At 44.1% G+C, this 15152-nt stretch overlaps 1 protein-coding gene across 2 annotated transcripts in view; it reads left to right on the top strand.

Moving 5' to 3' along the window:
* Window positions 1-1943: 1943 nt before the first annotated feature.
* Window positions 1944-15152, top strand: part of Plod2 (procollagen-lysine,2-oxoglutarate 5-dioxygenase 2) — a 65536-nt gene continuing 52327 nt past the window's right edge. For both annotated transcript variants that reach the window (XM_052187645.1, XM_052187644.1), the window contains exon 1: window positions 1944-2531. In XM_052187645.1, coding sequence (XP_052043605.1) covers window positions 2024-2531 — 508 coding nt within the window. In that variant the 5' untranslated portion in view covers window positions 1944-2023. The remainder of the gene's footprint in view (window positions 2532-15152) is intronic.

Raw genomic sequence — 15152 nt, 5'->3', positions numbered from 1 at the left:
ATCCAATAAGGAACAGAATAATTTTGCTTTTGTTTCTTGTCCAGGAAGCACTTGATTCTGAAAGTCTTGTGAGAAGACATGGCTGGAAAGTCAGGGGTAGGAAAGGAGAAGAGAGTGCTATCCAAAGTAGAGAATAAAACTAAAATATTACATCTTGTGGTGAGAGATGACTTAAGCCAAACCAACCAAGTATAAGATACAAAATGAGGTGGCTTATATTTTAGGCAAATAATTTGAATTGTAGGCAAATGGGTTATGATTGTTTCCGGTTCTGTGAAATCTTTGTGTTTCGGGAAGAAAACAAAAATCACGAGTATGATGGAAGTAGCCATAAGACAGAGTGCCACCATCTGGGAACAGGAAGCAGCCACGGGAAAGTTGGCCAGTGGTAAAAAGCTTGAGCCAGGGCACCAAGAGGTGTGTTACTAAAGCAGGAAAGAATGAATGGACGAAGGCAGAGAAAATGTGAAGGGAAATGTAACAGTCCTCTAGGTTGGTGGTATTGAGAGCAGAGATTTAAAAAAAATCCGTAGCCATGTAAGTTAGAGAGCATCATTAATAAAGAAACTAGGTGTAAGATCTGGATTTGATGGCTGAAGATGCTAAGTGTTTCCCACGGCAAGTAGACATGCATGGAGTAGACAACCCCAGCAGACAGGATGCTTGGAAAGCTGAGAGGGCTGAAAGGATTTGGTTTCAGGCTGTTACTGAAGCGTCAGGCTATTTTGAAGATCTCACAGACTATTGCTTTAAAGAAGCTCTTAAGTTCGGCCTTTGAGACTCAACAGAGGATGGGACTGTCATGGTAACCAATAATTACTGGTAGACTCTACGGCTAAGCGTACATGGAAATTCCATCACTACCCAGGCACGCTGAGGACTCCAGAGGTTCGGGGAAGCAAGAAATCAAGTTCAAGGAACTTGGCAGTCATAAGTCTTGATTTCTGGAAACATATTTAGCTAAACGACCAGCCACTCTTCTGAGGGCTGGTTCTACTTGCCTCTGCCTGGATTCATGACGCTGCACCTGCCACCCACACTGGTAAAAGAATCCATCCCTTAGCTGCCCCTTTTCAGAGAAAAAAAAAAGTTTAACTTCTTTCTTCCTTACTCCGTTCTTCTCCAGTCACAGTTTCCATTTCTTTGGCTATTTCTACTCATGTCTGAGGTTTCCCCAGTTTTCCTTTATTAAAAAAAAGAGGGAGGACAGACACACCAAGACCTTCAAAACACAACAAAAACTGGCTCAGTCTCAAGATTTTTTTCCTCTAAATGTCACACTCTAAATATTTACGAACTTTCCCACCTGCTTTCAATCTGTTAGCTAGTATCCCTCTTGAATATTTATGCTAATTTTTCAAAAGCTGTGATCATGAACTTTAAAAATTCAGAGTTAGAATGAGTCTTTCCTTTCTCCTCTCATTTCAGGAAGATGTAAGTAGAAGCTTCTAGAATGTAGTCAACTGGATTCGTTCTTCATTTTTTAAGCATCCACGGACTGTGTGAGATGAAGTTGTCAAAACTTTTGCCCCTGCACAGTTCAGTTTAAATCTTAGGCTAAAGTGTGAAAACACAGGGCAGATGAATCTGCATAAACATACTAATCAAAAGCCCAGGAACAGCTCCCCTACATCTTCGGAAGTAACTTTCCATGCGCCTGGCAGGAAGATCTTGTAAAGCTCAACCCCAGGTTGCACAAGCTGGGCTTGGACTCCGTCAGATTTACAAGCTTCATTACTGGAAAGAGTCTAAGGCTCTCCCTGGCACCAGCTGCGGGAGAGATGTTCACCGGACAATGAAAAGTTTCTGTTTACAGAATAAAATCGAAGCACGGCCTTCCTCCACAGGGTGATGGCTAAGTTCAGAAGCAACAGCTAGGAGTGTGACAAGCGGCTACACAGCCAAGCAGGCTGAAGTCCCGAAGTCACCACTCACCTCCGGGAGCGCCCGGTTCCTTAGAGAAGGAGGTCTAGCCAGGGCGTGCCCAGGAAGCTTCTGGAACGCGGGGAGAGCAGAGGAGCGCATGAACCGCAAGCAATCTCCGTGGAGTCTGGGCCGTGAGGCAGTGCACGTAGGCGTAGGCGACTTGGAGGGTGGGGACGCAGCCTGGAGAGCCAGGGGCGCGGGGTCCTGGAGCATCGCCCCGCCCCCGGCCCCCGCCCCAGCCCCGGTCCCGGCCCCGCCCTCCTTGGCTGCTCTTAAGCCCGCGCCGCGCGCACCGCCGGTTCCGTCCTTCACTCTGTGTACTCCAGCTCCGCGGCAGTCCTGCCAGTCCACTCCGAGCGCTTCGGTACCCACGCAGTCCTCTCAGTCCGCCCTCCGCTGCAGTCCCGGGCCCGTATCTGGCCCGGCGCTCTTCGGGGTCTCCGCGTCTCGCGAGAAGTCCTCGCCGCAGGCCTCCTGCTCCCGGGCTCAGGGGCGGATGGGGGACCAGGGAGCGAGGCCAGGGCGGCTGATGCCCATGCTCGCCCTGCTCTCCTGGGCGGCCGGCCTGGGCGTGGCGGAGGAGACGCTTGCGCGCATCCCTGCAGGTGAGCTTAGCTTGCCGTTTTCCAGCAGCGGTCTAGAGGGAACTGGGCATATTTCCTCTTTGCGAGCTTCATCCCTGCGGGACCTAACCGCGGGGTTCCGTGCATTGCGATTGACAGGGACATTCTCTCCTGCGCCCCGGGAAGCAGCTTGCTATCCTGCCTCCATCTACAAGCCGCGGTTGGGACCCGACTAAGAGCCGACCCAATGCGCGCCCACCCAGTCCTCCTTCTGTTACACTTTGGGGCGCCCCTGAGCCCTGGCCCTGGCCGATGTTCGGAAGCTGAACGAAAGCTAGTAGTTGGAGGCAAGTTCGTGTGAACAAAACTTTCTGGGTTCAGCCAGAGGAGAGCCCCGCCGCCTATTTGTCTCAACGGGACTTGCAGTGCTTTCTCGCATAGGGGAGTTCTTTGGCCATTTCCACTTCTGGGCTTTGGGCTCAACTCCCTGGAACTGAGCCTTGCGTTTAAATGACCTGATGTACTCTGGTGGTGAGTGGGTGGCTGCGATAATTTTACATTCTTCAATAACTAGTTAGATTGTTTTTGCTTCTCTGGAAACTAAGACCAGGAGCAAACATTTCCACCTTGGGATTCCAATTCAGAGGGTGACACTTGGCACAAGTCCAGCTGGTCCCTGTAGCCATCGTATTTTTTGTCTTTTTCTTGGCGCAATATGTGAAACTTAAGCGCTTAGAAACACCTGGTTCCGTGGAACAGTAATCGCTTTGTTGGCTGCAGAAATGCTTGCCTTTATTCTATCAGTCACAGGGAAATCTGAACCGGTATGAGTATTCTGATCTCGAACTAAATTAAATCACTTATCAAAGGTATTTCTTTCAGGATAATACTAGAAAATCAAATAGAGACACAGAATAAAAAAAACTTACTCTGAAAACTGTCTTTGTTAAAACACCCAAACAAACTTTTATTGATAAGTAAAAATAACCTCTAGGATTTGCTAATTTTAGAGTTTGGCTTTGGCTTCTGTGTATTTTTTGCCACTTCAATGCCACTTCTTACTTTTTTTTTCAGAGTGTATCCACGCCAGGCTGCTACCTTTAAATTTGAGGTTAAAACATGACAAAGCAAAACAACTTCCCTGTGCAAGCTTTTACATTTCGTGGACTTGGATGTTAAATTTTTAATGCATTGTAATATATGGGGCAGGGGATTTCAGATACGCACATTTTCCATATAAAACCCATGGTTAATATCTGAGACATGGTTTCTGTGGTACGTGGGGTCCAGAGTTCAGTTATGAGCTAAATGTTGGAAATGTTCTGTGCATTAAAGGAACCAGGTGAACAGTAGCCATTCTGGTCAGACACTGAGGTAGATACTTTTACGTGTTCAGCAGTAAGCTAATAAAGGCAGAAGATGCATTGTTTGGTAATTTGGTCAGATTTGTTATCAGCTGTGGTGAGTTTATCCCTAAAGTAGTACAACTGAAATGTTCTATTTAAATATGTAAATAATCTTTAAAGTCTAAGTTGTCTAGATGAGTAGGTCTTTAAGAAGAGCATAGATCACCCCATTATTTGTCAATGTGTTCTAACTGGTCAGTAAAAAGCATACTCAGAGCTGGGGAGATGACTCAGTAAAGTGCGTGTCCCAAGTGTATGAGGAACTGAGTTCTGGATCCCCAGGCTCTACTTCAAAGCTAGGCATGGTGTCCTGTGCTTACAATCTCCCAATGATGATGAGACAGATGGTAGGCAGACTCAGGCAGAACTGACTAGAGCTGACTGACTACCCAATATAGCCAGCTTGGCAAAGTTTGCTTGGCTAAGGAGAGATCTTGTGTCAAATAAAATGTGGCTGGTACCTGAAGATGACTCCTCAGATTGTCTTCATGCCTTCACAAGCAGTCCCACCCCCTACAGTAGGAGCTCCTTCTTCCATGTAAAAGGAATGGACCCTGTTGATAATTTGAGCCATACCCCCTTTGCACGAATTATATGTCTAGCTTTTTCCTTGAGCTCTACCTACTAGATGCCAGGGGCACCCAGCTCTGAATATGAGAACAAAAGAACAGCAGAGGGTCAGTTCTCTTGAGAGACAGATGATCCAGGCCTGAGCATCACTGCACGAGATAAATAGGTGTCCTAGAGGCAAGGTGACATTACAGTGCTATAGGGAGGATAATAGGTCCTCCTTTGACCTTCCATTGAGTTTTTAGAGTTTTCTGAAGCTTCTTGGCTCATGTGATCCTCCTACTTCAGCTTGATGAGTGGTTGGGACAACAGGTTTCAGTTTTTTAAAAACTATGTTTTCCTAGCAATTTTCCATTGTGACAGTAAATGTGCTTCTCGAATCTATTTCCTGGCTTTCAGTTGGCAATGTCCTGCTTGTTACGGCAACTGAAAGGTCTTCTGTGTGCTGCCCTGGATGTCTTTTGGCTGCTCCAGTAGTTCAGTCTCAGAGAGAATGTAGCAAAGATTTCAGTTAAAACCATTTGTCCCCATTTGTCCTCGAGGCATTTATCAAAATTTTCTTTCTTGGAGCTTTTCCCTGGCAGAGGTCTTCAGTCAGGTTTTTACATTGATGCTTCTTTCTGTACTCGATGCGAGAGGTAGGAGAGGGTGGATGTTCCTGCCAAGTGTCTGCAGTCCGGATGCTAGACCTGGATCCAGACTAGCGTGTGCTTTTAGAGGTACCTTGACTATTTTATGAACTCCGTTGGGCCAAAACCAAGTGTGGAGCAAAATTGAAAGAGATGGTTTCAGACATTTTTGTTCAGACCAGCGTTTTTCAACAATGTTCATTTATAAGCTCTTTAATTTGCTATGGTACATTTGAGGAAGGAAGAAAAGCCTTGTCCCTATCTGCTGATGCAAACCTGCAATTTTCAGGGTGGAGATCGAGACAGTGAGTCCCCAGAGAGGCTGTGGGGAGGGAGGGAAGGAAGGAAGGTCCTGCTCTGGACTCTGGTCCTTTCCTGCATGTTCCCATCTGAGACCTGGAGGACTTGCTGGGAAGACCCTACTTGCTGTGTTCTGGTTTTGCTTTTCTTTCTTTTATAACTTAACACAGTCAGCTTACGCAGCTCAAACCTGTGTTGCTTTGTGTTTATAATTTAGTGACTTAGACTATATGAAGTAAGAGTTTTACAGTCTTCAGAATGCATGTCTGGCCCTTTTACCACAAAAAGAGTCACCATTTATCTTGTAAAGCTTAAGGACTCCTTTAAGAATTATGAAAAGCAGCATGCAGCCGTTGAGGTTAGTAGCCACACCTCTTCCCAGCCTTCAGCTCACTTTGTGCAGTGTTCTTTCTCCCTTGTGACCATTGCTATCAAGACTGAGCACTTTAACCGTGTCCTATCGGCCAGGATCTATTTCCAAGCTGCCGTTAGCCGCTCCTTACCGTAGCTTGTGTTCTTCCCCTTCCCGATTTCTCCTAATAAAAGATGGTGTATTCACTGTTCCCTTCAGCTGCTTGTATGGCACAAGTTAGAGGACCAGAGTTGAGATTTGGGATGTTTTGTACCTCCCACAAGGCCACTGGGAACAGTAAGAGGAGCCTGTTCCCCTTCCGTACTGTTACTGTTTCTCTGTGCCCTACCTGCCCTTGGTACTGTTCTGTTGGACTTTTGGGTATTTGGGAAAGAAATAGCAACTGAGATTCAGTGACATAGATGGTTGTTTAACAGGGAAAGTATGCTGTTCATGGGTTATGTATATAGTGGTATCCGTGCAAGACTGAAGTCAAATGTGCCCCTCAGCCAGGGACAGAATGCAAACCACAGGCCAAATCCAAACGGTCAAACCCAGCTGTGTGTTTTGTATGGCCTTTCAGCAACCAGACTCCACCGCTTAGGATGGATGGAAAAGATCAGAAGGAGAGTCTTATATCATAGCACGTGAAAACTTTATGAACATGAAGCTGTGTTGGCTGCAGACACATTCATGTACTGGTACATGGTCTGTGGTGGCTTGAGTGCTCCCAGGCAGAGCTGAGTACTTCGCCACAGATGGAATTGACTACACAGTCTTAGAATGTTTTCTGTCTTGCCCTGTGTGGGTCCTCGCTGTAGAGGATGACATTCTCACTGCAGCTGTAACACATGTAGACTGGTCCTCTCTTGGAAGGAGACACATTTGCGACAGTAGCAGCTGGCTCTGGGCATGCCAGAGGCCTGGTTTTCATTTTAGATGTTGTCAGTGATTTCTGTACTTTTTGAAATACAATATTTGACTCTAACTAGGTATATACTTTGGTGTAAATACTGTTTATGTAGTTAAAAACAAAGTATCTTTATTTTGGTGAGGTGGGAAGGAGACACATTTTTCTTTAGCTTTATATTCTAGAACTTTATTCAAGGGAGGGACTTGGTGATGGGTTTTGGCTGAGTTCCTTGAATGAACTAGTTAGTATATTTGTCCGTCAGAAGTTTTAATCTCTTGTAACTGCAGCAGTAAATCAGGCTGAATCAAGAAAGCACTGTGTTTTCAAGTGACTTGAGCGGTTTTGTGTTTGTGTTTTACGTTTTTTCCCTCTAACACACTATAAATAAAGGAGTTACTTTCAAAGCTATTACCATTGCAGTTACCCCCTACCCCCCACCCCAAGTAGCTACTTGGGGTCTTGAATATGGGCAGTGTCACTGCCTTGAAAGCCTGGTTTGTTTAGCAGTTGCTGACAGTCTTTGGTACGCTGTTAAATTATTACCCTACTCATTGGGTCACAAGGATACTTTTTATACCCAAAATGCTTCATAATTTTAAAATGTAACTCAAATAAGTTACTGTTCATGTAAAAAAAATGCAGTTTATGATTTAAAATATAGTAACATTGTATACATTGTAATATATTTTCATTCAGGATAATTTCACTTACACACTCCTATTGGAGATAGGTAGTTTTTATAAAAAAGCTAGATTTCCATTATTTTTATGTTCTGATAGAGGGAAAATCAAGTTTTTGTAGCTGCATTTCTATAGCACATGAATATCCTATTTTTAAAAAAAATAATTTAAGCTGGAGTATTTATACATCTATCTGAGTTATGACTTGCAACAGTTCTCTCAACATAAGAGTTACATTCATGTTCCTACCCACATCCAGATTTTCTTGGATTCCTTAAAGGAGGTTTGATTATGTGCAAAGGGACCCGTGGTGACTCTGTTGGTTCATATACTATTTCTATATAGTCACCAGAACTTTAGCTTAACATCAGTCTGTGTAGGTTTAGAATGCTGAGCAGCTGACGAGACATTGCTAAGGAGGCCACGGACAGGATTTCCCCTCATGTTGAGAGCAGCCAGCACGGACATCTCTCCTTTCACCGTTCTTTTTGATTGCCACTTCTCTCAAAAGTGCCAGCATCTGTGCAGGGTTTTGAGTGACAGGGACATTCCACACTTCGCCAGGACAGAGCGACCCTCGCCTTCAGTAGCTTTCCCTTCTGCCTGTGGGTTTCTGTTCCTGATGAATGACTGTATTCAGAGACTTCACCAGGGAGGAAAACAAACAAACTACCACATTTCAAACATTAATGCAACCGACAGAACACGTTCTGTGTTCTGTGAATAGTTCCACGGAAGATCCTTAGTGAACACGCTACTCAGTGGGGCTGTTGAGGGCATGTCAGGAGCTGTCAGACCAGCTCCAGTTTAAGTAGGACAAAGTTCAAGTTACATCTCATTTGTGCATTATGTGTTGACTTTATTATTACTTAGCTTATTGTGAGATGCATAGGCATCCATTTATCATGCTAACTTATCTTTGGTGTTTTTTTCCCCCACAGTGTTGTAGTGTCAGATTTTGCTGAAGTTCTGCCTTTACTTTCCAGTTAGTTTTAAGGTTTCTTCCAAAAACAAAGCGAAAGAGGCTTTTCATTAGATTTCAATAGTGCGGTTACGTTCCAGGCAGACAGGTGAAGATCTGTTTCTGCATGGAATAAAGGGGCTTTCAAATACTTGTTTTTTTTTGTGTTTTGAAGAGCTGGGTGTGACTATGTAGCTCAGCCTGACTTTGTATTTCTCCTGTCTCAGCCTCTCTAGGACTGGCTAGGGTTGTAGCTGGGAGCCATCATATCTACCTCAGCATAAACGGTTCTTACGTTCTTGTCGTCCCTGCCTGAGACACTCAGATACACGGAAGAGATATTAGCTACCTGCCAGGTCACACCCTCTCAGGATGGGTCACCTCCACCTTGTTTCTGGTATCCCCTCTCTGGGGCTGCCAGGAAGGTCTGACAGATTGACATGATGCTTCTTGGTTTCCCCACAGGTGAAGCCTCACCTCCCACTGGTCTCTCATGGCTCTCATGAAAGCTAATCCCTCTCCTGAGCACCTGACATTTACAGATAATTTGGGCTGCAGAGGGTTGTGGAAGACAAAACTGACTCATGACATCCAACCTTGGCCATTGCTGCACGAATGACCCTTAATCCCAGGATTCCCCGGGACTCTTTAAACTTCCTCAGCCAGAAGTGAAAAGAAAGCGTTTCTCTAAGTCTAACTGGGTAACATCAGCTGGCCTTGGGGCCATTTCCTTGGGAAGAACACTTTCCCCTCCTTAGAACAGACTATGTTCTTTCTGGGCTGGTTGAAGCTTCCCTTTCAGCCCAGTGTCCAGTCCTGTTCTCCAGTAAACTCTGCCTGAAAATTGCTCCTAGTGGGTATTGTTCTCCCCAGAACTGAATGGTGCACCATTGTTGACTGTTCTGCAGGCTTAGCAATGCGTGAAAGAACTGAGTGGATTCAGGCAGTCACCAAGGATGCAGGGATGCTTCAGCATCCCTGATTGGCAGAAGACATACCTAGAAGCCCTCCTCTTCCCTCTAGGGCCCAGGGCACATTTTTTGATGCTACCTTTGGTTTAGTTAGATTGGACCCAACATTTATATAAGGTCTTAGGGTACTAATTGCTTAATATCTAATATCTATTGCACAGAGGGGAATCTAGTTCCTTTAGGTACTCCCTTCCACCTTTTAAGGCCACATCTCACTTATATAGCCCAGCTGGTCTTAAACTGCTGCTGGCCCTCCTCCCTCTGTCTCCTTAGGATTACATGCCCATGTTACTATATATGCCTTCTATTTTTGGTATTCTAGATTCAGTTCCTAACAGGTTCCTGGAGCATTTAAAAACTTTTCTTCTTGATTCTTTAGGTATGATAAACACCAGCATCTATTTTGTTTTCAAACATTCTGCAAATGGAGAATTTAAATCACGTCTTTCAAAACCCAAATGACCTGACTAATTCACTCTTCCAGGAAGCCTTGCAAGACCTTGTGCTGAGTGAGGGCTGACTGTCTGGTTGGTTGTTTGGGTTTTTGAGCCCTGGCCACACCGGCTCTGAGACCTCTTGTCTCCAGAGGTCTCTGCTCCCACTCCAGCTGGTATTTCCTGGCTGCCAGCCTACACTGTGGCTGTGACCAGAATGCCCTGCTCATCCTGGCCCGCTAGTTCCTGCCGGCCACTTCTAGAAGACAGTTCTCTTTTTCTTCTTAGTTTAGTTTAGAGAAGGTTGGAAATTTTTAAACAGTGACTTTACTAGGTAACCAAGGGCAAAACAAAACCAAACCCAAATCTGGAAAATCACCAAAGCAAAGAAATGAGCAGACCCACACAGCAGACAGAGTTGTCTCAGTGTTTTCTGACTTACTCGGTGTCCTTAAAGCCCCATGTTCCTGGCATGTGACAGGTTTCCGAAAATCCATGCCCAAATTTTATCTCCTTGCTTTTCCCAGCAGAGGATTTTACAGAGACTAATGCTTTCCAAGGTAGCAGTCCTTGGAGGGACTCCATTCAAGGTTGAAAAAGACCAGTGGATAGTTGGTCATATTTGTAGCCTCTTGGCTACTTGTTAGCACAACCTTACCCATTTCGTGCTCCATTTGCTTCAGTAGGAGAGAGATTTGTGCTTTTATTTATCTACTTTTTAATTTTTGCCCATATAGTTCCTTATCCCCTTCCTTAGTTATTTGAGAGTTTCAAGTCTGTACATGTTTTGATCCTGTTCACCTTCTGTCCCAGCTCTCCCCAGATATATGTAACCCTCTTCCCTTCCCACTTAGCCTGTGTTCTTCAGAAAACCATTCAGGGCCAGTTGTGTTGCCCAGGTGTGCATGTATGTGTGTGGTGGTCCACAGGAGCTGGTAAAGCCTTTTTTTTTTTTTGTTATAATTCTTGGTTTTGAGTGCTAAGTATAATGTGCTAAGGCTTTTGTGATTCTATGCTTTACTAAATACTGATTGATTAGCTAAACTGTATGTTTTCCTCTAATAAAAGTTTTTGTTGGTAGGTAACAGCACCACCGTTCCCATTGTTTGATACTCTGGATATGACACTGTTCCAGTGTTTATTGAATGTCTTGTCTATGTTTTATTGCTTTATGTGGAGGGAAGATAAAAGTCACACAAACTCACAGCAGGTTCAGTTCTTTTTACATTGAAATTGTAGGAATCATGATAGGGAAATAATTCATATGTAAAGTTGAAGAAATCAAAAAGCCTTGAGGGCAAAGGCCAGGAGGACAGCTGGTGCCAGGAGGCAGGGACCTGGGATCCCTTCATTCTGTAACCTGAGCCCAACCACTCCAGCAGACCTGATCTGCGGATCTGGGTTTTCCCCTGAGTCCTAGGGAAAACTGCTACTATTTTATTCGGTCAAAGAGAACAGAGATACACAGTGGGCTTGTATTTTGAAGTTTGTATTTGTTCCTAGTAACTGTATCTCTCATGGGATTTGACTGAAATGTGATGTGGCTTTTTTTTTTTTTCCTAATGAGCTTTTGATTTAGAGGTAAGATAATGCTAACAATAACTAGAATTAAATTTACATTTTAAAATATTCTAAGTGTTTCATATGACGGAGGAAAACAGTCTAGTGTTCTTATGAAGCTATGTTTTGACTTCTCAGAGGAATTAGATAATCCAGTACATTTCAATACTGTAAACATTTCTAAAGGAACTGTATTCTGTTGTTTCCTTCCTATTTAAAATTTATAATGAACAAAGATGATGCAGATAAACCTGGAGTGGCTAAAAGTCAACCTATGTAGTGTAGGCTATTTAAAAATTTACTCTCGTTAGTTTCTTTCTGAAATAGATTTATCCTGTAATTTAAAAATACGATGACATTTATTGTGCTAGCACCATAAGTTCAAAAGAAATCATTTTAATTTTATAGGAGAAAACGTGCATGCGTGCGTGCGTGTGTGTGTGTGTGTGTGTGTGTGTGTGTGTGTGCTCTCCAGTGAGTATGTGCATGCTTGCATGTGCTCTGCTAGGTGTAGAGATCACCCTTCCGGCCTTTAGAATGCAGCGCCTTCCCTGAGCTCTTCCTGAGTTGCTGTCTGAGCAGTATTTGTTCTTTGTGTTTGCATATCCACAATTGAATGTTATCTAGAGAGTAGCAACCTTATCGATAAAACTTGGAGGACAGCTTTGTCTTTCCTTTCATTTTCTCTTCTTCCCCCCACCCCTTTTTTTTGGACTGTTTTATCTACTGTTTCCAAAAGGACCACACCCTGCCTCCCACACTTGGGGACCAAACTTGCTCTTTCTAGGCTAACCCCCTAGCTCTCCAAAATGACTTTAGGTAAATTAAAGGAAAAAGTTCAACTAGGATAATCAGAAGGAAAGAATGTAAATTTTGAAAAAGCAGAATTACTCTTTTGTTAGGATACTTTAAAACTGAAAAAACTCTGTGTTGATGTTTTGTCTAAGCTCCACCCCACACCTACCTGACAATAGCCAGGTATGCCCCGCCCCATGGATCTGGCCTACTATAAGAGGGGCTACTTGCCCCTCCTCTCCCTCTTTGCTCTCCCGCTCTCCCACATTCTCTCACCTCTCTGCCCCTTGGGCTCCCCCTCTCCACGTGGTCATGGCCGGCCTCCACTCCACTCTCTATTTTCTCTCTCTCTCTCTCTCTCTCTCTCTCTCTCTCTCTCTCTCTCTCTCTCTCTCTCTCCCTCCCTCCCTCCCTCCCTCCCTCTCTCTCTGCCTCTCTCTACCACTAACTTCCATCCCCTACTTGAATAAACTCTATTCTATACTATGCCTGTGTGTGTGTGTGGTCCCTCAGGGGCAGAGGTGCCCAGGCAAGGGCCCACCTGGACACCTCCCCCCACGCCGCCAAGCCACATTCCCCTAACACCCTATGCTCCCTCTTTTTAAGCCCCTTCACTCTGACCTTGAGAACTTGGGAATTAACCATGATTTGTTGAATAAGCAAATATTAACACTAGTCATCCCAATATACTATATATTAAAGAAATATCTGGTTCATTAAAATGGTAAATGCTTTAGTGTATGGGTAGATGCTTTAGTGCATAGGTGTACATGTGTGGGTACATATGAACATGTATGTGTGTGTGTGTTTGTGAAGGGCAGGTATTGAAGCTAGAGATCATCCTAGATCTCTCTCTACATTATTTATTGAGATCTCTCCTTGAATCTCAGGTGCTCAGATATTTTACCCAGCCAGTTTACCCAGGGGGATTTTCATGCTTTCTTTCAAGTAGTAGGATTATCAGTGGCCCATACACACTCAGGCTTTTTATTTGTTTTTAATTTATTGTTATATGTAAGTACACTATAGCTGTCTTCAGACACACCAGAAAAGGGCATTAGATTTCATTACGGATGGTTGTGAGCCATCATGTGGTTGCTGGGATTTGAACTCAGGACCTTTGGAAGAGCAGTCAATGCTCTTAACCGCTGAGCCATCTGACCAGCCCCCACTCAAGTTTTTAATATGGGTGCAGTGTAACAAAATTCTGGCCCTCGAGTTTGGGGGCTTGCATTTTATTGATCCATCTCCCTTGTTACAAGTTAACTAACCTATTCGCTACTAGGTATTACATATTTGATGTTTTTATGTTCTTCAAGTCCAAGTGTGTTCCCCTACACAGTGACAGGCCCTAAATAGCTAAGCTCAGCACATAGGTCAATTAATAATGGCTTTTCCCTAACTGAGGCTTTTGTACAACTTATGATGAATGGCTTAGGATGACGGGGTAGGATGGCTGGAGTGTGAGGGATCAAGTAAGAAGTTTATGTTTTAAAACATGATCATTAGATAAGGAAGAACTATCACTGATCATGTATTTCCGTTCCTGTAACTAGGCCTGGATTCTGATGGGCCTGTGTGAGCGGCTCCGTATTAGAGTGCTTGACTACCATGTTCAAGGACCTGTGTCTTCCTCAACACTGAAAATGAAAGTAAACCAATTCCTCATAGATGGAAGACATGCATTTTTCTCAGTAGTCATAATCGCCCACATGTGAATGAATTGAAGAGTCCATTTGCACTGAAGGGAAACCTTCTGGAGAATGTTCATGTGAAGAGGTGACAAGAAGCGGAGTAGCAGAGAAATCTTCAAGTGTGAAGGAAAAAGGCCCAGACAACGGAGAAGAACGTTAATCAGAAGCCATTGATGGGGTTTTGTAATCCATTTTGGTTACATAAGTTGAACCCTTAATTCTGTCCAAAGTAGAAATATGGCTTGGTCAGTTTCACTGTAGGACTTTATCTAGGTTATATAATTGATACCGTGGCATTGTACACTGACCATAATGAATGTACTCCTCCAGATGTTCTCGCTAGTCCATAGCATTCAGCTTGTGGTCTCCTGTGGGTGGACCCTGGCAGTGTTCTCACTCCCTTTCTCTCTCCCTTTCCCTCCCCCTCTCTTACACACCCTTTCTCTTGCACACACACACACACACACACACACACACACACACACACACTCCTCTCTGTCTCTCTCACACACACTCTCCCCGTCTCTTTCTCTCCATCTCTCTGTCTCTCCTGTCTCTGTCTGTCTGTCTGTCTGTCTCTCTCTCTCTCTCACACACACACACTCACACACACACAGGAGATCAGCTGGCTGCTTCCATGATTAGCAGAGACGGAGGGAGGGAGATAACACGGTCCCTACATGGCTGTTTGACGGCGAACAGGGTCCCGATTCACATGTCTCTTGGCACTTCTGATGAACTGAGGTCTAAGCCTGCTGTCCTGTGAATGATGTGAAACGCTGTATTCATTTCACCTTCATCCTGTTTAACATTACCGTGGGTTTAAGGATGGTATTCATTTATTTTGCCATACAAAGAGAAATGCCGAAGGATTACAGAAGAGTGTGCTTGCTTTCTGAGACTAGCCAGGGAGGGCTCACTGTAAAACACTGATAGAACCCTAACTGTGAATTTAAAGTAGCCACACTGTTGCCTCTGATGCTGGGATACATGACATGACGTATTTGAAAGCCAAGGGCTTACAAACTGCTTACATAGTAGTGGAAAGATAAACTGTGTGGAAACAGTGTAGAGCGGTAGTTAAGAGGATAAAGCTCTCAGATGAACAGATGAGCCGTCAGGTGTCCCACGTGAGCAGATTATCCTCTGCACAAGCTTCTTAACCTCTCTGAACTCTCATCGTTCCCGAACAGTAATGCTGCTTCCTGGGCAATTATTTGAACAGTGACTATGACAATACCTGTAGAAGAAGCGTGCCTACAAATAGAAATTGCCCAATTTGTGCTCTATTACTTTCGTACCATTTTAAGAAATATAATTCTAGTTAGCATTTTTCTAAGGTGGAAGCTAAAAATAGTGAAATTATTCTTATGTTCACATAATCGAATATATACAGGA

This window comes from Apodemus sylvaticus, chromosome 7 (assembly GCF_947179515.1).
Source record: "Apodemus sylvaticus chromosome 7, mApoSyl1.1, whole genome shotgun sequence".
Lineage (NCBI taxonomy): Eukaryota > Metazoa > Chordata > Mammalia > Rodentia > Muridae > Apodemus > Apodemus sylvaticus.
Note: the sequence above shows the minus strand (reverse complement) of the source record. Positions and strands in the feature narration are given on the sequence as shown.